General features: G+C 44.3%; 1 protein-coding gene across 27 annotated transcripts in view; it reads right to left on the bottom strand.

Moving 5' to 3' along the window:
- Positions 1 to 26,790, bottom strand: part of MACF1 (microtubule actin crosslinking factor 1) — a 328,942-nt gene that overhangs the window by 160,937 nt on the left and 141,215 nt on the right. For 12 of the 27 annotated variants that reach the window (XM_044390500.3, XM_048221817.2, XM_057305204.1 and 9 more), the window contains exons 4-5: positions 23,696 to 23,773; positions 19,704 to 19,796 (exon numbers count right to left, since the gene is read on the bottom strand). In XM_044390500.3, coding sequence (XP_044246435.2) covers positions 19,704 to 19,796; positions 23,696 to 23,773 — 171 coding nt within the window. Of the gene's footprint in view, positions 1 to 8,242; positions 16,882 to 19,703; positions 19,797 to 23,695; positions 23,774 to 25,806; positions 25,903 to 26,790 lie in introns of those variants that run through there. The other 15 variants (XM_044390486.3, XM_057305193.1, XM_057305195.1 and 12 more) reach the window with 4 other exon arrangements.

Genomic DNA, 26,790 nt, shown 5'->3' with positions numbered 1-26,790 from the left:
GTGCATTTCTACAGGAGAAATCAGGCTCCCAAACTTTGATGATGCCAGTTAGTAAGACCACCCTACGAATCTCTCTACCCACCATTTCTTTGCTCTGACTCCATGTTCACCCGACAATCTTCAGATTAGTATTTGCTCACAATATCCTAAAGCAACAAAATGCACTGAGTGGTCAGTTCAAATACTGTACCACTTGGCATTTATAACTCATGTTATAAATCAATTAATTTATATCAGTTAATCTCTAGCAAGTATGATCACTGTGAGTCAATCCCTTAAAACTCAGTCAACTCCAAGTACGCTGAAAAAACAACGTACAGAGTTGCAAAGCAGAGGGCCCAATGATGGATCACAGTACCCAAGCTACCATCCTATGACTCCGGTGAAAACAGCCCCTCCCCAGTACCAATTCTATTCCAGTTCTCCGTAAAAACACTTTGAGATGCTTATGTCAGTGGCTAGATACCACCCACCACTGACGGATCCCAGCACTTCCACTGTAGCTGCCTCACATACATATTAAGGCAAAAACACTGTCAGGAACAGGATATGTTGAAGTGAAAAGGGATAGAATTTGAATAAACAAGCAGAAATCTGAGTATTTGTGTTCTTTATTTAAAAAAATTTTTTTTTCTGCTTAATTAATTGGCATTGTATGTCCAACACGACTGTAGTCAATCTCTGGTGGCATTCTAGCTGCCAATCCCATATCTTGTATATTGCACTGAAAACAGTTCAATGAACAGCTTTACTTCAGATTTTCCACACAGCTATAATGAGACAGGGAAATGTCTGGATCCCTCAGGGAAAGGAAAAATACCCGTTTGGATTCGGGCCTTTCCTAGACTGTGAAATGGATGAGAAAAATGGGATTATCATCACAATCATCTTAGTGATTAAATTGGGCTTTTGTCCATCTCTTCATGGAACGCTCACATGTGACGTGCGCAGTGCTGTCCTTGGGGCTGTAGAAGCTTTTACCTTAATCTCCCAAATGCAGAAACCCAGCTTCAGTGTCAGAGAGCTTTCTCCCTCATCTGGATTTTTATTCTATTTTAAAGATATATTTATTTATTTTAGCGAGAAAGAGCGAGCGAGTAGGAGCAGCAAGGGGAGGGGCAGAGAGATACTTCAGCAGACGCCACACCAAGTGTGGAGCCCAAAACGGGGCTCGATCTCATAACCCTGAGCCGAAACTAAGAGTCAGACACCCAACTGCCTGCACCATCCAGGTGCCCTATCTCATCTGGATTTTTAAAAAGAAGCCATCTGGAGAGGAGGACAGCCTCAACACCATCCCAGACACTATGCAGGTCTACCTGAATTCTCTTTCAACCCATACTTTCCAAGCCTTGATTAATTCCTTCTCTGAAGTGTGTCTAAAAACTTAATGTGTTCCTAATAATTCAATAAGTATTTACTGAACAACATCTCATCTGTGCTTAACATTATTCCAGAAACCATGGAGAAGAACAAAAAAAGTCAAACACCACTGATTCATTCTGTTATTTCTTCGACAACCACTCTATTCTAGAAGCTGTGGTTAAGTTCTTGGTATCTCAAGACAAAAATGTCAAACACTGGGGCGCCTGGCTGGCTCACCTGGTAGAGCATGGGACTCTTGATTTCAGGGTTGTGAGCAAGTTCGAGCCCCACACTGGGAGTAGAGATTACTTAAAAAAAAATTCTTTAAAAAAATGTCAAACACCAATTATTCATTCTGTTGTTTTTTGACAATCACTATATTCTAGGAGCTGTGTTAAGTTCTTGGTATCTCAAGGCAACAGCACAACCTCGGGCCTCAAGCCCAAGCAATTTAGCAATATGACACACAGAGGGATCAATGCTGCGACAGAGGTAAGCAAGTAGCCCAAACTAGCAATGTCAGGGAACATCTCTGAGATGACATTTATGCTGAGTTTCAAGACATGTAAGTTAGCCAGGTGAAAGGAGGGAAATAAAAAAAACAGACAGGCTTGCCTTGAAACAATTTATGTGATAGCTGCCCTATCTGGCTAAAATAAGACTATCCCCAATACAAGGCCCTCCCCAATTTTTCTAAATAATAACAGAAGGATGGAAAAGAGGAATGGAGAGAGGGAACGTCTGTGGTCCTCTTGAATATATAAACTTTTAGAAATTTATTTACATGTATACATGTTTAAAATTAAGCAGTATGTCTAATGCATTAATTTAGAATTAATGCCACTTGCTGTGATGAGCACCAAGTGTTGTATGGAAGCGTTGAATCACTATATTGTACACCCAAAACGAATATTACAGTATGATAACTAACTGGAATTTAATAACTACTGTTTAAAAACTTTGAATTAATGCATTTTCTACTTTTACATTTCATAAAACCACGTTATTCAAACTCTTCACACTCACCTTTGGCATCAACGTCTTTTTCATCAATAAAGCTACTTTAAAAAAAACTAAAGCTACTCTTTGAGTGAATATTCTAGAAAACATCACCTACATTTCTTAGTAAGATTTCTGAGACACAACAGCACTTTTCTGGATCCGTGTTGTCACTGGAAATTTTATTCCCAGCCACAGGAATCCAGTTGCATAACATTGAATTAGATTCCTCCCCCAATTCATTCATTCTATTGGTATTTATTTATGGTTCCCATAATCTGAACACTTGCTGTGTGTTTTTATAAGTGATGTGAATGATTTTTTTAAAGTTTTTAACGTGATTAAGACTTAGACACAATACATTTAATGCTTCAAATTAGGACGTTTATAGTCTCAAAAACAATATAACTAAAACTTTCTTAGGTTTTTTGTCTACCCAGTTAATGTGGGTTGATCTCTATAAAAGTTGATATCAATGGAACTGATGGTGACACAAATTCATTCATCCTTTTTCATGAACTGACTGTAATTTCACTGGGAGCCCAACAAGACGAAAAACTTTTTTATAAAAAGTCAAATACAAGGAAAATCCCTCTTTTCTAAAGGCTAGTTTCTGGAGGGAAAAAAAAATCTTACCTTGCATGCACCATATGTGGTAGGGCACCTGAAAGAGTTACGCCGAAGGCCCCAAAGACGCAACCGTAATAGAGTAACGAGTAATATCCAGCAGAGGATCCCAGCAGAATGAAAAGTCAGTGCGGGTTAGGGTGATAAAAAAATCACACTTAAACAAGTATGATTTAAACTTACCCTGGAAGGATGTTCTAGAATAGACAAAGAGAAAGTAGAAAAGAATTCTAGGTAGAAAGTGGACGCAAACAAAGACTGGAAGTTGATATAAGCTGAAACTGGAAGAGATGGTTGAGGGGTTGACCTGTTAAGATAGGTAGGTTCAAAGGGAAAACTGACAAAGGAGAGAGGGTTAGATAGATCACTGAGGGTTGGAAGGCTAGGCTGTGGAGTCTGGACTTTGTAAGTCTATGTAAGTCTATGTAAGTCTCAGGGAATGGGACTAGATATAGTGAGCAAATAGAGACTTGATTCTCATGTCTTGAAGTTTCTAGCTGATTTCATCCCACGACTGAAAACTCGCATACAAGGAGCAGGTGAGGACAGGTGCCATCATTCATAACAAATGCCTGGCTAGTTAGAGGGCTCTAAAGGCAGCTATGTTTATTACCAACATCCAAGTTAGGTTAATGGTCAAGGGGTGCTCCTTTCAGCATTCCAATTCAGAGTCTTGGAGGGCTCTTGAGGGAATATGACTAGATGGAAATCCTCGGTCATAAAATATGGGCATCTTTCAATTCTACTATTAGTAAACTGCTCTCCAAATACCAGTTTCACTTGGACTATCACTTCCATACGCAGGGTGCAAAGGGATTTTCCATCACTCTAGACCCTCATCTGCACTTGGGATTATCAGACTTTTTACTTTTGGATGGGTATAAAATGCTAACTTGTTTTGATGTTTATATCTTTGATTACTGGAATGTGTATGAGGCATCTGGGTCTCCTTTTTTGTGAATTGCTTATTCCTGGGTTTTCCCCTATTTTTCTACAAGGGCATTTACCTTTTTCTTATTTGGTAGGGACTTTTTTTTTTTTTTTTAAGATTTTATTTATTTGACAGAGAGACAGCCAGCGAAAGAGGGAACACAAGCAGGGGGAGTGGGAGAGGAAGAAGCAGGCACCCGGCGGAGGAACCTGATGTGGGGCTCGATCCCAGAACACTGGGATCACGCCCTGAGCCGAAGGCAGACGCTTAACGACTGAGTCACCCAGGCGCCCCTGGTAGGGATTCTTTAAATACTAATACTAATAACTAGCATTTATTGTGCTAACTCATAAAATTCTCACAACTCTACAAAGTATATACTACTCTTATCCTCAATTTACAAATGAGGAAATCCTATCACAGAGAAGTAACTCGCCCCAAGGTACACTGCCAGTAAGCAGCAGAGCTGGAATTCAAACTCCGCCAGTCTAACTCCACACTCTTAACTGCCTTACTTATACTACATTTCACAGATTCTGAATATTAATCCTTTTTCAGAATATGCATTATGCAATAATTACCATTATTTTTCTCAACTTTCCATTTGAAATAGAAAATTTCAAATACATGCAAAAAGAAACCGAATACTATAATGAACTCCTGGGTAGCCATCACCCAGTTTCAACCACTTCAACTCAGAGCTAATCTTGTTTCATCTGCCCTCCGCCCACCTCACCCTCCCCTGTTATTATGAAGCAAACCCACACACATGGCATTTCTTTCACAAACACTTCAGAAAGCATCTCTGAAACATGAGGACGGTTTTTAAAAAATATTTTATTTTTAAGTACTCTCTACACCCAACGTGGGGCTCAAACTTAGAACCCCGAGATCAAGAGTCGCATGCTCTATCGACTGAGCCAGCCAGGAACCCCAATAAGAAAGGCTTTTTTGTTTAATTTAAATTTTTAAGTCATCTCTATACCTAACATGAAACTTGAACTTACAACTCTATGCTCTACTAACTGAGCCAGCCAGGCATCCCTAAGTCATGAGGACTCTCTTTAACATAACCATACCACCATGTTATACCTAAAAATTCATGAGGATTCTTTAGCACTAATTTTTTGAAAAAGAAAAAAGTCCTTTCTTAAAGCTCGAGCTTTGACTTTAACTGCTACATTCGTCTAATAGGATCATCTGGTTAATTTTGCTTTCTTCTTGCAATACAAAGCCAATATTAGTAAAACAACTCCCTATAATTAAAGAGGAGAAATGGGAAAGGGATACTTGTAAACTGAAAAGGCTGAGCCCAGAAAATAATATACCAACCAATTTCCTTCTCACCACTTTTAGCCTCCAATGTTATCTTACTATTCACCGTAGGGACTCTAAGGTTTCGTGGCAAGGACACTGGTATACAGCCAGATTCTTCATTCGACAGAACCCGCCAACAGTGTGGACAGGAGACTGGCATGGGAGCCAAGCCGGGGAGGGGGAAGGGATTTTTCAGTAATTTTCCTTGTTCCAGTAAGCCAGGTATTATGGATACTGATGGCAGCTGGGGGGAGGGGGTCCTCCTGAGAGAAGCTCTGTGCCTGACATTCCCACCCAGCTCCAAATCCTAGCCCGCTTATTCTGAAAACCATTTTTGTTAGCTGATCCCTGTCATCCTATTTCGGCATTAACTATTTCCTGGCAAGGGAAGCATCAACTATCACAGGTGAACCAGAAAGTAGACCATTTGTTTTCTCCCATTAAACTCCACACTCAGCAAAAATCAGTTCCCATTTCTCTCTATCCTGAAAAGAAACAAATCCCACTGCGAAGTTTGCGCAGGCACAGGCTGGTCCCACGCCCATCAGTACGCCCTGGGCGGATCCACAGGAGAGACGATGCAGCCTGAGTTATGCCAACAACAGACAGCACTCTGGAACCTGAACTGCTTCCCAAGGAGGGTTACTACTCTGACATATTAAAAGCAAAACAAGCACCAAAAAGCAAACCAAAAAATCAAGCCTGTGGACTGCCAGCCGTCTCCTCTTTAGGAAGGAGCTGGAGTGTGACCAGCAGCAGCTGCTCTTCTGACCCGTGTCCTCCCAGGGCTCTCACACTCAAGAGAGGGAACGCACACTCCTGTCGGATGCTCTCGCCTGGAGTCTCAACCCACATTTTACAGGAGGCCTGCGGTGTCAGAACACCGCCTCTATTTCCCTGGCTGCCGCTGTCCTCGAGGCCTGGGGAACAGCCTGCTGATAAGGGCGCGGCTCCCTTAAGACAGTTCCTGTCAGAACCAGTGAGGGTTTCAGGCCTCTTGGCCTAAAGGACTTTCATTCTGAAGGGACCTCACACTTACCCTGAGAAGTTACTTCTTATCTGTGATATAGGATGGTCAGTCTGTGATCCCTGCTTCACACGACAGACATGGAGCCCCAGAAATCTATCAGCCATCTGAGCTGACACGCAGTCACTGCGTTTTTCAGGCTGGACTATAACTGAGTGGTCTGGCTCTGGAAGGGTAGAAGGGATGGGATGCCCAGAACACAGCACACACCAATTTGACTCATACTGAACAGCAAACGAATCACACTGCTGTCAATACTGTTGAACTACAGATCGTGGTCTGAAAGGTTTCTCCCACCAATTTTTTCCTTAAGACTCTGCACAGGGCTGTCCACAGTCTTCCCTTCTCAGTGTGGAGATCCCAGACTAAAAGTGCCATGGTCACCTATGGTCCATTATCTAGAACTGATTTCCACTAGGAGCTCCTTAAAATTTTACACTCCAAACTTTCTGACAATCTCACACTCAATTACAAGCATGTTTCCTAAAACATTATGGTGCCTCCAAACTTCAACTTCAACGCCAATGGTATCAGCACAGCAATCAGTTCAGCAAAACTGCTCTGCATCCATCTGTTCCAAACACAGATAAGAGTCAAACACTTGCACACTCCACCCCAGCAGCCACCACTGCTTTCCTTTCCAACTTCTCTTTCCTTCCTACCCCCAAAACACACATTCTCTACTGATGGAGGCCTCTTGTCCAACCATATAACAAGTATTTTCAAATAGCACATTTCCCTCTAGCTGTTGGGAGTTTCTAGACTCTGTAATAACAAAGGGCACTGACACGAGACTATCCATGGAGCAAATTCATCCCCAAAGAGGACACTGTAAGCACAGATCAAGCAAAAGAGAGTGTGTCTCTACTCGGCCTCATGCTGTCAGGTGATAAGCAGGGCACCGTGCATAGGCTACATCCCTGCTCTGCAGATACCAGGGCAGCTGGCCACAGCCGTAGCAAGGAAAATGCCCGACTTCATCCCCACCTTTTGCTGCTCTCATTTCCTAAAGTTTTTATTGCTTCTGCTGCAGAAGCTGACATGCCAACAAAAGTTCTTCAATCATTGAGTTGTAACTTCGGTCACCCACACAATCACACATTTCCATGCCAGACTCTGGGCTGGGTCCTCTTCCCCCTTTGATGTCCAGATCTCTTGAATGCCTACCTGCTCCTAGACCCTAAAAGCATTCACAGCACCCACCACCATCACCACGGCCACCTACGCCTCAGTATATATACCTCACAAACAAAAACTTGTTAAAGCCATGAACAAGTCCAATCAGAACATAAACTTTTTCTAGCCTTGAACCGTCAAACCACCCTAACCCCCTCTCTGGATTAATCTCCAGATAATTCTGTGTGCCTCTCCTCTAATGCTGGAGTTAGGAACCAAAGGAGGACCAGCCCTCTCCACCTGGGTGAATACTGGATGGGTGTTGTCATTAGCAGTGTCCCCACAGGAGCAGGATTACATCAGCTCGTAAGAACATCACTCTCCAGGGAAGAACAATCACGTCGGTGAGAGCTGCCTCACCCCGAACCCCTTCAACACTCTCCATGCCTGCCACACTCACTTAGGAGATGTAGCCAGGCCTCCCGTTGTCCTTTCTACTACACCACAACTTCCTCTAGCAGGGAAGCTGATAAACAGACCTGCCTGAGAAAGTTAAGTGCTACCTAGCACTGCACGTTGAAAGATAACCCTACCAGATAGCTCGAGCAATTATGCTGCGTGGTTACCCAGAATCAGGGATTCCCCAGAGACAACAAAAGACTTGGTTTCAAGCATCAAGGGGCAGACCTGAAATAGACTCTGTTTGCCAAACCTGGTACGTGGCACGGGTAAGCTTGAGAAGAAGTACCGAGATCCTCACTGTTTAGCACGCTCCACTTTAGTAAGTTTGAGGGCCAGAAATCCAAGCGTGAACAAAGCCCACCCACCTCCTCCAGACCCCACAATGGGGTGTGACTTGCCTCCAAAGAAAGGGTGCCATCCTCTTCCGAGAAGGATGTGGAGCTCTTTTCAGGTTCTGTGTCTCTAGGCTGGACCCCATGAAAATGTGGCCCGTCACTGCCATAGCCAGAGGACGAGGGCAAAATGCTCACAGTCCTGACACTGATGGATAAATCACTCTGAGAAGTAGGCAGTCTGGGACCCTGGGGGGGCACTCGACCCACGTGGGGGGATTCTGTGCATTTATGGCCTCTCGACTGGTCCAGCAGGGATGAAGGAACAGAAGGTTCTGCAATCCAGGAACCCGTGTGAGGGGCACTGCAAAGAGCCATGGTTCCTGCCCCCGCATGCCAGCCCTCTGAATGGTAGTCTTGAGTCCCTCTGACCGTGGGGTGGTCTGTCCTGGGCAAAGTGCTGCTCCGAAGTCCAAGTGGAGTCCCTCCTTTCCCCACTGCAGTCTCTCCTTGCAAAGGCAGCAGCACAGCCCTGCTGCTGCAGGAGGCTGTCCTCGGAAATTCCACCAGTTGGCTCACTGACTTCTCACAGTTGCTTTCCGCTGGGTTATCACGCAGGTGAGCGATGACAGTCATCCCCTCTTCCAGGGAATCCCAGGCCCCTCCGGCAACTGGTGACTCATTCTCTAACAAAAGGTGAGCCGTCTGGATCTCCCCTTGGAACCTCTCCTTCACCTGCACGATCATCCCCTGATCACCCACCCCTGCGCTGGGGGCCGAGTTCCGAGGCAGTGAAATGTCTGGGGGGAGATACTCTACCCCTCCCGCTCCTTCCCCCTTCTGGAGACTCACTGTTAACTTCGGTTGGGTTTCCGTCTCTTCAGTGACTCTGGTTCCTTCCAAGGGTTCTTCCTCATGAGATACCTCTGGAGTAGGGGTTTTCTTCCCCCTCCACTTCCTTTTGAACCGAACCCTTTTCTTAGGAGATATGGGAGCCTTGTCAGGAATAGCTAGTGAATCTTTCGGCTCCTTAACACAGCCCAGTGAATTTCCCATCGCCTTCCTCTCCTAATCTCATCAAAAACGCAGCTAAGCCGGTCCTGGTATCCCAGAGAAATTCCAACGTTGGCTTCATCGGATTCGATGCACATTTAAAAACGTGCACTATGCCGGCAATCCCTCCAATTCTTTCTCCCTCCCTCCCCGCCTCTCTGTCTCTCCCAGCCGCTGCCGATTCAGACAGCCATCTTACAGGCTCAGAGCTGCAACAAGACAAATTCAAAGCATCTCACTGCAGTTCAGAAATCACTTGACCTAAAAGCAGACAGAAACCGGATTGGCTGCAGCTTCCTCTCTCCAAATATGAGGTAATTGGAGCACTGCCCTCAGAAACACAAACAGAAAGCAAAAAGGAGCTAGAAACCAGGGGAGGGGAGAACCTACGGAGGGTGAGGAGGAGGGGGTGGGATGTAAGAGTAAAGGGAAAAGGGAGGGGAAAGGAGAGAGGCCATGGAAGAAGGGAACGTGAAGGAAGGAGGAGGAGGAAGAGGGAAAGCAAACCAGCCTGCTGCTCCCAACCGGGCAGGGAAGGACCAAGAACCAGGGCTGGGGATGCTGCCAGTATCACTGCCCCCAGACTCTGAAAGGAAAGAGATTTCAAATTGTTGTGCCAGGATGTTCAAAAGAGAATATCAAGCCATGTACATATATGTTCAAATTTTTCAGGTCAGAAATAATTATTTCAAATTATAACCTGAAGAGAGAGCCGAGCGTACTCCTCACAGTCAGGACACACAGGCTTTAAAGACCTAGCCTCGTACAGCATTTATTTCCCTCCTCTTCGCCTTGCCCAAGAGAAAGACAGAAGAGAGAAAGAGACAGGGAGAGTAGAGAGGTCTGCTAATTCTGCTAGCCAATGACACAGAGGAGACACTCGGAAATCGGTTTGGAGGACTGTGTTAAGGAAGCTCCGTAAAAAAGGATACGGCTTCCAAATAAAACAGAGAAGCTCCGCCTCTGCTGAACAACAGCTGACACAAACGGTCAACAGTAATTACTGAGGCCGCTGGCGAGCATTTTTTCCAGCATTCGTTATGTGCCAAGCACCGTGCTAAGCTATGCGTTACCTCATTTCATTCTTCGGTAACCATATGAGGTCAAAATTACTGTTTTGCAGGTAAAGAAACAGAGATTTAAGAAAACTGAATAATTTGCTCAGGGCCACACAGCAAGTAAGTGGCAAAGCCAGTATGTGAACTCCTTTTAAAGACTTCATTTCAACCCCATGTTATATTACGTTCCAACTGCAGCAGGGATAAGTCTGTCCTCAATTAAGTAAAACAGGAAGATACCTACTGTTCTGAATTGTCAACTAGACTCACGTGGGCCAAGGGCTCAAACAGATAACACTGGGCTGGCTACTGGGAGTAAAAGAGGAAGTTGCTAAAATGAGGCCCAGATGGTTTTTACTCAAGTTGCAGTAGGGCAGGAAGTCTGAATTAGAGTCTGAATTAAAGTCTTCAAAGTTGGATTCAAAAATCACCCTGTCACGTCAACGGGATTCGCCCACCCCAATTTTTAGTGCAGTGTCTGACAGATGAGACAACACCGCAACCCAGGGGGCTCTGGATGGAGTGGAAAGAGGTTGTACGTGTTTCTTCCCTGTTGCCACTGTTTATTCTATACCAAGAGCATCCAGAACACACAGCAGAGGGACATAGCCGGCCTGGCTCTACGTAACCCTGCTCAACCTCTCCTGGAGTCCTGAAGGACGCCCTCCACATAAGGAAAGCAACAAGAGACCCTAAGGCAACAGCTCCTACACAACTGCTCCTGAGACCCTGCCCCCATCTGGCTCCACCGCAGTGGGTGTTTGTCCCAGGCCGGTCCCTAACGCTGAGTGCGAAGCTGCAGCACCACCTGGTGGTGATCATAAACCATAGCAAGAAACCAGACAAGGAGACTAGCACGGGAGAGAAACTCAGACTTCAGGAAATCATTCGATCAGCAAAAAAACCTGACATTACAATATAATTCTCTAGGCAGGCACCAGGCCTTCGTTCTTCCAACAAAGAGAACTGGAACTATGGAGCTTTCCAGATCTTGAATAAAATTCATGAAATACAAGCATACCAAATTCCTGAAACTGATCAACTCCGGGGCAAGCAAGACAGCTGCTGGGTCTGACCGCTGCTGACAGAGAGGCCTGACGGAAGCTAGCATATTTATTTCCAGGAGCCTTTTCTTTTTTAAACTTCTTGCATATGTTGGACAAATCAGGCCTTCATTTCCTTATGCTCCAGAGGAAAACTGGCCTCGGGAAGGAGCAGGGCTTTCAGTAAAGTAGGCCTAGGTTCAAATTCCCAGCTCTAGGAACTTCGTAGCTAAGTAACTAACTTGCTGGGTGGTTCCGTTTCCTTACCTGGATACTACCACACCTGTGTAACGGGGGGTGAGCGAGGGCTGATGAGACAACCCCTATATAGTAAATCCCTTTGCTTCCCATTTGTTACTTAAGCCACAAGATGGGAGACCCTCTACTACCACCACTAGGGTCTTAATATACTCTCTTGACTAGGCTCTAAGGAAAGTAGATACCTTCTAAGGTCCAAAGTTTGGGTGCTTGTTTTTCTTTTCCTTCTCTCTTCTTCTTCTTCTTCTTCTTTTTTAAGATTTTATTTTTAAGCAATCTCTACACGTAACGTGGGGCCCGAACTTACAACCCGAAGACAAAGAGTCACATACTCCACAGACTGAGCCAGCCAGGTGCCCCGGGGGCTTGTTTTACTCCACATGGGCTCTGCTTCCACTATTTCACTAAGTAAGTTAACTCTGATCACCAAGACCTCCCCCTGGACCTTTTTCTCATCTCGCCTGAGCTCTGAACACACCGCCTGCTGCCTTCTGGGAAAGCAGCTGATTAGGGGTGACTAGGGCACAGACATTCTGCAGGTCTTCTGCTTTGGTTTTTTCTAGTTAACTGTTTACTGCTCACAGCTCTCCCATGGAGACAGCCGGAGTGAATGAGCTCATTCACTCATTCCACAAACATCAATGGTGCCTCATCTATATGCCAAGTACCAAGTGCCATAAGGTGCACAAAAATGGAAACCTCGCGTCTACCAGCTAAAAACCACTTTTCACCTTAACTCCCTGAATTTTTTTTAAATTTCAGAGTGCTAGACATACCCTAGTATTTAATAAACACTTGAGAGTCGGAAAGCTAATTTTGTCAGATTCTGACTTTGAAGAACTTATCTTTTTGAAAAACTGTAAATCCTAGCATTAAAACAGGCTTGGACAAAATGAAGAGACAAGAAATCCTATTATTAGGATCAGAAAATGTAATCCAAAAATGTCAGCTGGAGTGTTTCCGTTGCTCATCTGAACACCCAGCACTGGAAAATGTCCATCACAGTCTGTCCATCTGGTTTACCTACCCCACGGCTTTGAGGAGATCAAATTCATAAAATATCCATTCACCCTTAATAAATATTTATTAAGTACCTGTTCTAAGCCAGGCGAAGAAGAGAATAAAAGAGACAAAACCCATTCTTTTGGCATCCTACTGCAGGGATCCAGACAACACATAAACAAGCGTTCAAGCAGTAGTAGGTGTTATCCAACACTGTGCGTCACACGCTGCTTCTGAGAGTAATTTGGCAAAATAAAGGAAAGGGTATAACCCAGCAATTCCAATCCAGGTATCTATCCAAAAAACCCACTTCCAAAAACAAACAAACAAACAAACCCACCAAAAACAAAAACCAAACAACAACAACAAAACCCCACTTTCCTATTTGCATAAGGACACATGTACGCAGATGTTCACTGTGGCAATGAATGCCTTCTTCATACTGGTAAGTAATAGACTGCAAATAACAGCTGTGTCACACAGCTGCAGGGGCTCCACTCATGTTTTAGTCCACATCAACAGTTAAGACGCACAAATCAGGTCCTCTTTTATCTACACAATAAACCTCAAAAACATTAGTTTAGGGGCACCTGGGTGGCTCAGTCTGTTAAGCACCTGTCTTCGGCTCAGGTCGTGATCCCAGGGGTGCTGGGATCGAGCCCCACATCGGGCTCCCTGCTCAGCGGGGAGTCTGCTGCTTCCTCTGCCTCTCCCCTCTGGCTATTGCTCTCTCTCTCTCTCTCGCTCGCTCACTCTCTCTCTCTAATAAATAAATAAAATCTTTAAAAAAAATAAAAAAGAAAGGGTCTATAGAAGATAGGATCTGTGTCAACTATAAAAACAGCACATATTGTTCATGACTACCTCATCTGTCATAAAGGTCTGTACCTTCGTGGTATGGGAATGATATATGGCAATGATCTGCATCAACTTCGGGACAGTATTTACTTGGGGGTTCAGAGGGAGCAAGAAAGCTGGCTGTATCAGAAATATTTCATTAGCACCAATAACAGAGAATAAAATGACTATTTTACTGATCCCCTAACATTTGATAGCTCTACTCTACATTTCTCTTTGGCTTTATATAGCATGTGTCCTTGGTGAGAACAGCTAATAGATACTCAGTAATGAAAGCCTAGAAAACCGCAATAATACATAACTAGCAAGAGTCACGTCAAACTCTCTTAAGCAAGACAAGGATAGTGGAGGCTCTATGTAACTCTTTATCAGCCAACCAAAACCTCTGCAGGCTGGGAACCCCTCCCCATGCTCCCCAACACTTGGCTAATACAGACAAACACCAAGCCAGCAAGAACAGCAAAGAAAAGGAATTTGTAGTCAGTTGCATTTGAGAAGACCTCTGGCAGCAGAGCTTCCCTCTGCAAGAAGACAAAACAGTTGTTCGGCTAGGCTGAAACAGCGAACAGAGAAAAGCAGGTAGCCAATGTGCGTGCAGAAGACAGACGAAACCAAAAGTATTTTATCTCCTAGTGAAACTGGTAACGAACGGCAGGGAACAGTAGGCTAAGTCAGAAACTATGGAAATTTTAAGGTCCGTTAACAATTATAACAAGTTGCTCCCAATAGCTGCTAATTACGGAGTACATACTGTGCTCCATCTCCCAGCCTCATACCTCCCCGATTCTTTAAGTCTCCATCAAGTTATTCTATGGCGCATTTCTTCTCATTTCCGTGAATTATTCAGTTGAACCTGGGCTCAGCCTGTGTCGGATTCACTTTGTATCTCCCGCAGACTCTGCCTAGGATATTGCTCATAGCTGGTTCTCGGTATATGTTTGTGGAGTTCAGGGAAAGAGTACATTTTCCTATAAACTAAAACCACAAGAAGACACCACTTCATACCTACTGTGATGGCTGTCATCAAAAGACAGACAGTAACAAATCTTGACGAGTATATGGAAAAGTAAGAGCCCTCACAGATTGCTGACGGGAACGTAAAATGGTATAACCACTCTGGAAGACAGCGCGGCAGTTTCTTAAAAAGTTATACATAAACTTACGATACAACCCAGCAACTCCCTTCCAAGGTATATATCCAAGGGGAAAAAAAACATACATCCACACAAAGACTGGTCCTCACATATTCATATCAACATTATTTATTACAACCAAAAAATGAAAACACCCCAAATGTCCAACTGCTGAATGAACAAAATATATAAGGGTATCTATAGCACAGAGGAGTACTCAGCAATAAAAAGGAAAAGAATACTGACACATCTACAACAGAGATGAACCTCAAAATTGTAATGCGAAGTGAAAGAGGCCAGACACAAAAGGGCACATATTCCATGATCCCATTTATGCGAAAAGTCCAGAACAGGCAAATCCATAGAGACCGAAAATAAATGAGTGGTTGCCTGAGGCTGGGGAGGAGGATGAAGGATGATGGTAAGTGGGCAGGAAGGGTCTTACTGGTACGATGAAAATGTTCTAACATTGGATTATGGTGATGGCTGTTTAACTCGTAAAAATCATTGAATTGTATAATGAATATGGGTCGATTTTATGGTATGTAAATTATACCACAATAAAGTCGTTTAAAAAAAAGAATGCATTTTCCTAAAATAAACAAACAATAGAATGGCAACCAAAAAGGTGTTTTAAAACGGTTAGGAAACTAATATGGAAGGGAAAGATATAGGATAGAGAGGACAGGTACGGAAGCCAGACTTCTCTGAATATACCTCATGTTTACTCTTAAAATGTCCCTTTGGAACAACACAGATGTTCTATATAACATGAAATAAAACTGAAAGGGGAAAAAGCAATCCCTAAAACTGTGGAGGCAAAAAAAGACAAATGAACCTAACTGTGTATTGAATTAATGGCTTCACAAAACAGAGAGAAATTTTTTTTCAAATGACCTTAAAATATAATTATTTGTATACCCTTAGGAGATATAACCAAAGGACAAAGAAAACTGCAAAGAAATCCCAAACTTCTCAGCAATCATACTGTGGATAATGACACTGAGATTGTTGTTTTATTTCAAATACATTACATGTAATATACACGTGACTACACAGACATCTACATGTATGTGTGTGTACGGAAAAGGGAATAAGTAGTATGTTAGTGTTAGAATCAAGATTGTCAGCATGAGGAAAAGAGATATAAAGTCAAATGAGTTAAATAAAACTCTATAATTTTGGGGCGCCTGGCTGGCTCTGTTGGAAGAGCATGTGACTCCCGATCTTGGGGTCCTAAGTTCGAGCCCCACATGAGGTGTAAAGATTACTAAAAAATAAACAAATAAGCTTTAAAAAACTCTGTAATTTATGTTTGAATGAGATCTATCCATATAAATTCATGATTTTTTAAAAGAGAAAAATACACACATTGCCTAGCTCTGTCCACAGAAAAACCGACCAACCCAGCAGCGTTCAGATTGTGGTCAGAATGAGAGTTCCTTGGAGAAATTGCTAATTTCAAGTCTTGGACAGGAAATATATAAAAAGAGTCTGGAACGTCTCATCACAAGAAATTAAGGATTATCAAAAAGGACCAAGGGAGTCATGCCAAAGGACTCAGAGTCAACTTTAGGAAGCTCTCGTTGGTCAAAGCTGAAGTTATTTGAGTATTAGGAAGAATGACAGTGGTATTTTATTGCGACACCTTTACATCCGCTAAAAACCCGTAAGTCATAAGTGATACTAAGAAAAAAAAAAAAGAAGAGGAAAGAAACTTTCATTGTCATCTCTGGAGAATATTAGGGACCCAATTAATTATGCTGAAAACTGGTAAACAGAGGGAAAGACGGGAGCATTGCTCTTTGGATCTCCCCTTTCCTATAGGAGATACCTCTCAGGGTAATTGACGAGGTGAAGTTCTTCTTTACAGAAGTACACCAGCTAAATAACGAAGACGGAATGAAAGAACTTGAGTAGCACCGTTCTGTAACTTCTAATGAAACGGTAGAACTAGCATGATGATCAGTAGTTAGGTGAACAGCTAACTACCATTCAGTGAACAGCTAATAAGGAATGGGCGGATCAGGCTGGTAACACCTGGACCCACATGTGCCTCCTGATACGCAGCAATTGACGTACACAACTCAACACCACCACCCTTGCCCTCCACATCCCCCAAAAAGGAACCTGAATGGGATTGAGCCTCAGGTCCAGATCTAAACCACCAGTTCATAAGCAATACAACAGAGGGATGGAGGATATCCCAGAGATGCTATCAGCATCTTTGTAAACCTTAAAGGACAAAAGACCTGATTTCCTCAATGAACTGCAATGTTGGGGGGGGGAGCGATTTAATGCAATATGTAGACTTTGTTGGGATTCTGATTCAAAGAAACCAATTGTTTTTTTTTTTAATGAGGTAATTGAGAAAATCTGAACAATAATCAGGTATTTGATGATTTTAAGAAATTATTGAGTTTTACAGTGTTATAATAGTTTGCTTAAATTAAGAATATCTTTCAGAGATATACACATATGTACAGATGAAATTACATGAAGTTTGGGACTTCTTTCAAGATAACCTACTGGGGTTTGAGGAGTAGATTAGGATAAAGATGAAATAATACTGGCCATGAGTAAAGAACTGTTGAGCTAGGTGATAGGTACACGGTAGTTCTTCATACTATTTTCTCTACTTTTAAATGTTTCAAAGTTTTTGTAAGAAATTTTTTTTAAAAGATTTTATTTATTTATTTGACAGAGAGACAGCCAGCCAGATAGGGAACACAAGCAGGGGGAGTGAGAGAGGAAGAAGCAGGCTTCCAGCGGAGGAGCCTGATGTGGGGCTCGATCCCATAACCCCGGGATCACGCCCTGAGCCGAAGGCAGTTGCTTAACGACTGCACTACCCAGGCGCCCCATGTAAGAAATTTTTAAAGAAAGAGACAGTAAGCATTTTCCTGATGGAGGTGTTCAGGAAAGGAACAGTTTCATTACCCCTGTCTCCTCTGTCCCAGCAAAGTGTTGATGAACCAATTCAGTTTTTATTCCTTGGTCCATGAGTCTCCCTTTTAAAAAGAGACTGAGCTGCAGTCAGGGTAAACAGACACACTGTGGATAGCATCCTCTCACCTCACACCTATGAGACTAACACTCAGCACTCACAGTGAGGACAGGTTTGTGGCAAAAATACAAATGACCAAAACAGTTTCTTCAAAAAAACCAACCAAACAAACAACCAAAAAAAACCCCCCAAAACAAAAACAAAAACAAAAAACTCCTGTGCTCATAATGGTTTCCGGGGGTAACTCTAGTCCTCCACGAAAACTCAGCAAAGTGCTTGTTCCCACCCTGCTAATGCACCCTTGCCAAGTCCATGTTCCTAGTTACCCCTATATCCAAAGCATGCCTGAAGACACCCTGTGATTGCACAAAAACACATGTTACTTCCACATTTTCCAGATTGCCAGCACTGCCTCCAAACCAGAGCTCCAAGAAATAAGCCCCAAACTCAGAATTTTCTTGGGTAACGGAATTCTGGGACACCTGCTGTTCTCCTTACAACCAGCAGGTGGCACTAATGCCCCAACTAGGACACCACAGCCACTTCAGCCCCTGGAGTCAGAGCCTTGAGTTATTTATATTAGCCTTCTTTTCTTACCTGCTCAAGAAGTGCTCCCTCGAATCTATCAGCCTCATAAACAGCAATTGTGTGTGGGAGAGCTGTCTGAGAAACAGCTTTGTTTGGCTGGACTAAAATGATTCAAAACGGTCTTTTTATAAAAATAAGGCTGTTCTTTTCCAATAGCAATCCAGACTTGAAACGGATTTGCCCTCTTAGGAAGGGGGCAGCAACAAGAAGGCGGTGTGACCATGTCAACACTACCAAGATGCCACCGCCCTTGAGTATGATGGAAGCAACACTTGCGCTTACAAGCACATATACAAACCCAGCTCCTAAGGTGCTTGCTATGGACTGAAGGTGTGTGTCCCCTCAAAATTCGTGTTGAAGCCCCCCCCCCACAATGTGATAGATTTGAAGGCACAGGCCTTTGGGAAGTGATTAGGTTCAGATGAGGTTATGAGAGCAGAGCCCCTATAATGGGATGAATGCCCTTATAAAAGGATGCGGGGACATGAGATCTCTTTCTCTGCATGCGTGCACCAAGGGAAGGTCATGTGAGGAGCTAACCAGGAACAGGCCCCCACCAAGAACCTTCCCATGCTGCACCCTGATCTCAGACTGCCAGCTTCCAGAACCCTGAGAAAAAAGCATTTGTTGGTTAAGCCACCTAATCCATGGCACAGACACACCTCACTTCACTGTACTGCACTCGGAAGATACTGCATTTTTTACAAACTGAAAGTCTGTGGCCACCGTGCGTCAAGCAAGTCTCTCCGTGCCGTTTTTCCAATAGCATTTGCTCACCTCGTATCTGGGTCCCATTTTGGTAACTCTCCCAATAGTTCAAGATCTTTCATTATATCTGTTATGATGATGTATGATCAGTGATTATGACTCACCGAAAACTGAGATGACAGCATTTTTTAGCAATAGGTATTTTTTAAATTAAGGTCTGTACGCTGTTTTTTTTAGATCTAATGCTATTTACAGCACACTTATGGACTACAGTGTAGTGTAAACATAACTTTTATATGCACTGAGAAACCAGAAAATTCATCTGACTTGCTTTGCTGTGGTGGTCTGGAAGCGAACAGGCAATGTCTCTGAGGTGCGCCTGTATTTCACTACAGAAGCCCAAACCGACGAAGGCGGTGCTATAATTAACCGGGCTTGTTTTAAGATAATTAGAGATGAGGAAAAGTCTACATCAAAGTAGGATTATAAGCCTTCACTCCACCCTTCTAAAGCATCAAACCCTCCACACTCGAGTCCCCAAAGAGCCAGTTTTGACTCAGCTGAGCAGACTTCTAACAACCTGACTGCCAACACGCAGACAAGTGACAAATCCCATTTCAGCATGCAAATGAGCAGGAAGTTCTGGGCTTAGGCTACAACAGCTCTGTCCCCAGGCCACTCCTACTCTCACCCTTGTTCTCGGCCACGCACAGAGAACGAAGGCTAGCTGCTCGGCCCATGGAAGGCCGTACAGCTTCCAGCTCTCTCTAGGCAATGTCCAAGCCAAGCAACAGTGACCCCAAACTTCACAGGCCCTACCTGGAAGTGCAAAATAATGGTCCAGATCAGGCCCAGGGTCAGCTTGGGGTTGCCATCCGTGATGTCATCGTTGCGAATATTCACTAGTTTCACCTGGAAAAAAAACAGAGGCTGTTCTCAGAGCTCTGGGACTTTTTGTTTTGATTTCATCTTTATAGATTTTCATCACTATATACAATTAAACTCATTGTGTGTGTGTGTGTGTGCGCGCGCACACACACAGTTCTATGAGTTTCAACATCTGCACAGATGTGGGTAACTATCACTGTAATCAGGATAATCGAACAGTTCCATTCCCCCAGAAAGGTGAGTTCATGCTGCCCCTCTGTAGTCACACCCTGCCCCCAGCCCTAATTCCTGCCAACCATTGATCTGATCCCAGTTTTACTTGTTCTAGAACGTTGTATGAATAGAATCACACAGTACGTAAGTTTTTGATACTGGCTTTTTTTTTCCCCACTCAGCATAATACCCTTGAGACTTCCATCTTCGCTGTAACGTCTATCAGTAGTTTGCTCCTTTTTATTGCTGAGTGGTATTCCATCGTTATCAACAGACTACGCTGTGTTTACCCATTCAACCGCTGAAGAACATTCCGATTGTTTTCAGTTTGGGACAATAACGAATCAAGCTCCTCCATTCATGAGCATACGCTTTCATTTCTACAGGGTAAATCTACAGGTGTGGGACTGCTGGGTCATATGGTATATGCTTAGCTTTATAAGAAACTGCCAAACTATTTTCCAGCAGGACTATGCCAATTTGCATTCCCATCAGCAAGGTAACTTTGTAAGCATGTGGTATCCTGAGTTGCTTTTTTATTAAGTCATCACAGCCCTGACTTTTTTTTCTTTTTTCCCTGGTGGAGGGGGTGGCAAGCTCTTTTGCCTTACCAGTCTTTGGCCTGCTCTCACCTCCATTTTCCCTCCTTGTTGAAGGTATCCACACCTGACCATGCCTCCACTAGCATCTGCTTTCACTTGTAAAATCTCACTCCAACAACACAATGTGCATAGACATACGGACCCTATCCTCCACTAGGGTGGCTGACCATCCCATGTGCTAGAAACCGAGAGATTTCCTGGGATGTGGTACTTTCAGTGGTGAAACTGCGAGGACACCAGGAAAACCAGCTCAGCAAGCCTCGTCTGTCACACCCTCACGAGTTCCTGTTCAATTGTGACAAACTGTCCTTGAGCTGTCCTCCCTGTATCTCTTCAATTGAACTGAAATCTGTGTGTCTCTGCAGAACTCTAGTGACCTCAAACAAGCTTCACTTCTCCCCTACACTAATAGGGACCTGGTACTACAGGCTAAATGCTTGTGTCCTTCCTAACACCCAGTGTGACGGCATTTAGAGGTGGGGCCTTGGAGGTGATTAAATCATGAGGGGGAAGCCCTCATGAATGGGAACGGTGCCCTTGTAGAAGAGACCCCAGAGAACTCCCTTGCTCTTCCACCAGGCGGAGACACAGCCAGAAGACTGCGGACTACGAACCAGAAAACAGGACCTCGCCAGACACCGAATCTGCCAGTAGTGCCTTGCTCTTGGACTTCTCAGTCTCCGGAACTATGAGAAATACATTTCTGCTGCTTATAAGCCAGCTGGTCGACAGTATTTTTGTTATAGCAGCCTGAACAAAGACACCTGTATCTCCAGAAGGAGATGCTGCCCTTCTAGATTGAGAAGAAACTTTTCTAACCACTATCACTGACTCACAGCTGGTAGGCTGCGGTATCAGTCCAGTCCGTATTCCTCGGTCCCACTTCCGTCAGCTGGCCTCCTCCATTCCGAAGTCTATCTTGGCAAACCACCTCCCAATCTCTCCTAACCCTTGACGACTTTAGCACCTAACTCCTAAAACTGGCGGTCTTAGTACTCATCACAATGACCCAAATGTCACCCTATCTGCACAATTTGTGTGCCTTTTCCATTTTGAGAACTTTTGCTTTTACTCTACTTTGGATACCTACACAACTACGACGTGGATCTCCCATTACCAAGAGCTGTTCCAGAGTTCACCCTGCCCTTCTCTGAGGCCACTGTTCTTATCCGCACACATTTTCATTTGATCATAGTAACCAAATCTACCCTTGGTCCTTATTTAGACGTGTAGCTAATCAATTCTTCTTAATCGACCTTGGCTATTAAGAACCCCCAGGTTCCCTCTAGCTCTACACACAGACATTTCCAATCTTGCTTTCTCCACTACCCTAAACACTGCTTCTACTTCTTCCACCACTTTTCGTTTGTCAATTTATTTCAACAAATATTTATTAAGTGTCAATTATGGACCATTCACTCTGACAGCCGATTAAGATAAAAATGTTAAGGAAGATCCTGTTCCTGGTCCTCACGGGGCCTACATGACATGACAGTAAACAGAGAAATAATACAGTAGATGTTCTATTGGGACTGAACTGCTCTGGGAGCACAGAGAAGGAGAATTTCCCAAGTTAATGAGAACTACTGACAAAAGTGACAAAAATGAACTAATTCTAAAATATGCATACCATTCAACATCAGCTTGACCCGAGCTACTGCCTAGCACCGGCGGCTAGACCCAGCTCTTCTACAAGGCTGGCTCTAAGCAGATGAACTCTCCGACCCCCTCGTCCATCTTCCTTTCTGCCACACACCACCCCTGCATCGTCATCCCTCCCTCCTTCCTTCTCCCTGCATCTCAGAGAAAGGGGCATTTTCCTTTTCTTTTTCAAAGATAACCATACTAGCTGTGCTCAGGATCTCACCCCCAGTCCCCGGACTTGGTTCCATCCACCAGGAAGTGGGGAGGAAGGGGAGAAACAGCATGGGTGGTGGCAGGATTACTGAACTCCAATGGCAGGAGACCTGGATGAAAGTCCCAGCTCTGCTCCAGCTTGTGCGCTCTGGGGCAGGTCTTTTCACCAGTCCAGATCTCAGTTTCCTTATCTAGGAGATGAAGAAACTGGGCTGGTACATCTCTACGGCATCTCCCAGGGCTAACATTTTACCCCTCAGTACTCCTCCTCACTCTCATTTCCCTCTGCCTCTCTTGACTGGCTTCTCCTCCTATGTCCAAAAACATGCTGGGGGCGCCTGGCTGGCTCAGTCATTAAGCATCTGCCTCCGGCTCAGGGCATGATCCCAGCGTTCTGGGATCGAGTCCCACATCAGGCTCCTCTGCTGGGAGCCTGCTTCTTCCTCTCCCACTCCCCCTGCTTGTGTTCCCTCTCTCACTGGCTGCCTCTATCTCTGTCGAATAAATAAATAAAATCTTTAAAAAAAAAATGTTGAAAACTTCTTTTTTCCCCTTCTATATCCAGGCCCACTAAACTCCAAGTGCTTTTCTGCTCTATTCAGACCATTCTCTTAAGTCACCAATGCTTGATGGCTCGGACCTTTCCCTCAGACCTGATATGGCACCAACACAGCGGCCAATCCTGACCAGCCCCTCCTCTACTTTTCAGGATCGTGTAACCTTCTGGTTTTCCCTCTTTCTGGATGATGTACATTTTTTCTATCTTCTTTGCTGATTTAATTTTCCATCTTCCTTTTGACCTTAAGGTTCAATCTCTGGTATCTTTTTTTTTTTTTTTTTAAGATTTTTTATTTATTTATTCGACAGAGAGACAGCCAGCGAGAGAGGGAACACAGCAGGGGGAGTGGGAGAGGAAGAAGCAGGCTCATAGCGGAGGAGCCTGATGTGGGACTCAATCCCGGAACGCCAGGATCACGCCCTGAGCTGAAGGCAGGCGCTTTAACGACTGCGCTACCCAGGCGCCCCCAATCTCTGGCATCCTGCTCTTCTCTATTAACACTGTCTCTATCCAAGGATGACCAAATGATTTGTCCACCATAACGCAACTCCTCACCAGCAGGTAAGACTCAGACCGGGCCAGTCAGGTGCAGTGATTACCGAGGGCCCACGAAGAGCGCTAAGAACATTCCTAAGTGGGGACTCAACGCCAGCATTCCCGGGCAGAACAGGGAAAGCATGGAATCGTCTTACCTGTCGCTGCTTTAGGAAGTCCAGAGCAATCTGCACATTCTGCAGCCTGTGAAAACGCATCCTGCCCTTCTCCCGGGGCTGCAAACAAACAATAGGTGATGTTAATTGTAGCTACACCAATTTACCCACGCGGACCCCAGTCCTTTTTCATTTCAGGGACTAAAAGAATTCCTCATGGTGGAAGCCAGCCATGGGAGCATCACACAAAGCACCCCTTAATGGCAGAACCCGTGTGTGTTCCGCCATGCTCTCCGAGGCCTCCCAAACGCTTGTTTACCACTGCGCCTCCCGTGAACACACAGTGTGCTTTACTAACGCTGAACCAGCGCTGCGGCTTCTCTACAGGTCCTTCTGTGGCAATGTGGCAGAACCTGATTCTGGGTGTGCAGGTAACGGGAAGAAAGCCTGCCTCTATGGCTCCTAAAATCACAGTCAAATGCTATTTTAAGGGAAGGTGGGAAGTCCTAATTGCATACTGCACAGTAATAGAGCCAACCTTATTAAAAACCTGGCAAAAGAAGCTAGAGGTAGCCAATTTTAAGCCAGGGAATGAAGAGTTACATATGCTCAATAAACAAGTGAAAAAATAAAAAACGAGAGACAAAAATCGGGAAGAAACCTACTTTCCAGGCAGAGAGGTGTCCGTTTAGGAAGGCCACCTTTTACCTCAGTATGAAATACCAAGAGCAACGAAAACCTTGGTGATGTAGGGCTGTTCAACATGATACTCCAAAGAAAGGTATTTCCCGCTAGTCGCTCAGGCCCGGATGTCATACGAGCCACAGGAGAGAAAGCGCATCTCCATCCTCTGGTACCTCTGGTGCCCTGTCCTCAGTTCAGCTATTATCCATCCGAAAGTGCTTGAAATCCGTTTGCCCAGTGAGAACGTGCAGGATGGCTATCTACCTCTGTCACCTTTTCTCCTGCTCATTTTCCAACGTTGCTTTTATTTTACTAAAAGTGGGCCTGAGACAACACTCTCATTAGATTATACATATATACCCAATTCATTTGTAAATGTCAAAGTGGTACTGATTAAAGGCTGACGAATAATAAGATAGCTCTGTGGCAGGTGCTCGCACAGAGGAAACATTCCCCCAGGTTGAACCACACAAAAAGTAACCCAACACATGTAAAGATAAGGGTAGAAGCATCTCTTTGGAGGCCCCCAACACGTCTAAACAATACTCCCACCGGAGGATAAACTGCAGAGATGTCGAGGCCTGCCTGGGCAAAAGGATAACTTCTTCCGTCAAAGGTTTAGGAAAAATCTTTCTAGCAAGAACCTCTTTTTCAGTCATTTCAGCTAAACTACTTGTGAACATGGCTTTGAGGACGACAGAGCCTGTGAAACCGAAGAGTCTAAGGCAATGGGTAGGGAAATCGAGGTGGTGGAAAAATCATTTTAAGAAGACCAGAAATAGGGATATTGCCTAATCCCTGTTTCTGGAGAAAGATTATGGGTTGTAATTTAGGGCCTGCAAGCAGGAAATGCCCTTCTTACACACTCTTACTTCACTCCTCGGTACTCCCCACCAAAAATAAACACCGTAAGAGCATGCGAGTTAAAATCACTGTCCTCTACAGCGACTGCTATTACTGACCAAGGCAGAGAACCTCCATGCAGTGAGTGGTCTGCAAACAACAGGCTGTTTTGAAAACAAATGACACAGTGTGTGGTGTGTGGTGAGAACCCGGAGGCTAGAGGTGGAGAGAGAGTGAGAGTTAGTCTGAAGTGTGGAGCCAAGAGCAATTAACTGTCATGCCTTCAACTGAACTTTCCACAGCTCTGCAATCCAGACTCAGACAACACAGCAAGGCCACCAGAAGGCTATGGGTCTCCAGGTCACAAAGGCACTTGACACCTCCAAACACCACGCTTCTTTTTGTGCCAACCACTCTCAGATAAGCAAAATAATCCCCACTCCAGGATCATCTAACAGTGGCAAGAGGCACAATTAGTTTTAACCACTTTCTTTGGGACCCAGATTCCCAGGTGCAGAGGGAAGAAGGCCGTTGATAACTGAGCTACTTGGAGACCTTGAGAACCTCAGGCTCTCTGATGGCCCTGCCGTGCCAGCTGGGATCCTGGCATCCCCAGGAGGACCTACGACATCATCATCATCTTCCTCCTCCTGCTCCTCGCTGTTTGTACGGCGCCAGGAGGGCATGCTCACGGGACGGAGGGTCTTCAGCCCTGCTGGCTCCTTTGGCCACCAACCAAGGCAAAGACAGGACAGAGCAACAGGAAATTCACAACACAAAAATGAAAAGGAAATGAATGTAATATTTAAAAAAAAGTGAAAATAAATATGAAAATACCTTCCCACCTCCCAAAACATGCAAAACCAAATCAAGACCAGATCACACGGTTATACTGAACACTTATGTTGAAACACATCTCCAGGGTGCCTGGGTGGTACAGTCGGTTAAGCAACTGACTCTTGATTTCGGCTCAGGTCATGATCTCAGGGTCCTGCGATTGAGCCCTGTGTTGGGCTCTGCACTCAGCGGGGAGTCTGCTTGCCCTCTCTCTCCCTCTCCCACTTCCCCCCTCAACCCCCCGACCCCCCCTAAAATAAATAAAATAAAATCTTAAAAAAAAAAAAAAAAGAAAAGAAAAGAAACACATCTTCAATTCTCCATGGCCACCCATCCTCTCTTTTTGTGAATCAACCAAAGGAGAAAGAGAATGTGAGAATAAACATGGGAGAGATATTTGGATGGTTCTCAGTGAAAAGATGATATCCTATGAATATCTGCATAAACAACCTGCAGATTCTCAAAGGTTAGGCAAGGAAATTGGATTGGAGTGTTTTTAGCCTGTTTTGTAAGCAATGTCACCAAAAAGAATCACTTTTTTTTTCATGGAACAATTTTATTTATTTATTTAATTTTTTACTATTTTATGTTAGTCACCATACAGTACATCCCTAGTTTTTGATGTAAAGTTCCATGATTCATTACTTGCGTATAACACCCAGTGACTTTTAATATAAAAATTACTACAAATTTGGGTCATCTGAGTGGCTCAGTCAGTTAAGCGTCTGCCTTTGGCTCCGGTCGTGACCTCAGGGTCCCATATCGGGCTCTTT

Source organism: Ursus arctos, unplaced genomic scaffold (assembly GCF_023065955.2).
Source record: "Ursus arctos isolate Adak ecotype North America unplaced genomic scaffold, UrsArc2.0 scaffold_32, whole genome shotgun sequence".
Lineage (NCBI taxonomy): Eukaryota > Metazoa > Chordata > Mammalia > Carnivora > Ursidae > Ursus > Ursus arctos.
Note: the sequence above shows the minus strand (reverse complement) of the source record. Positions and strands in the feature narration are given on the sequence as shown.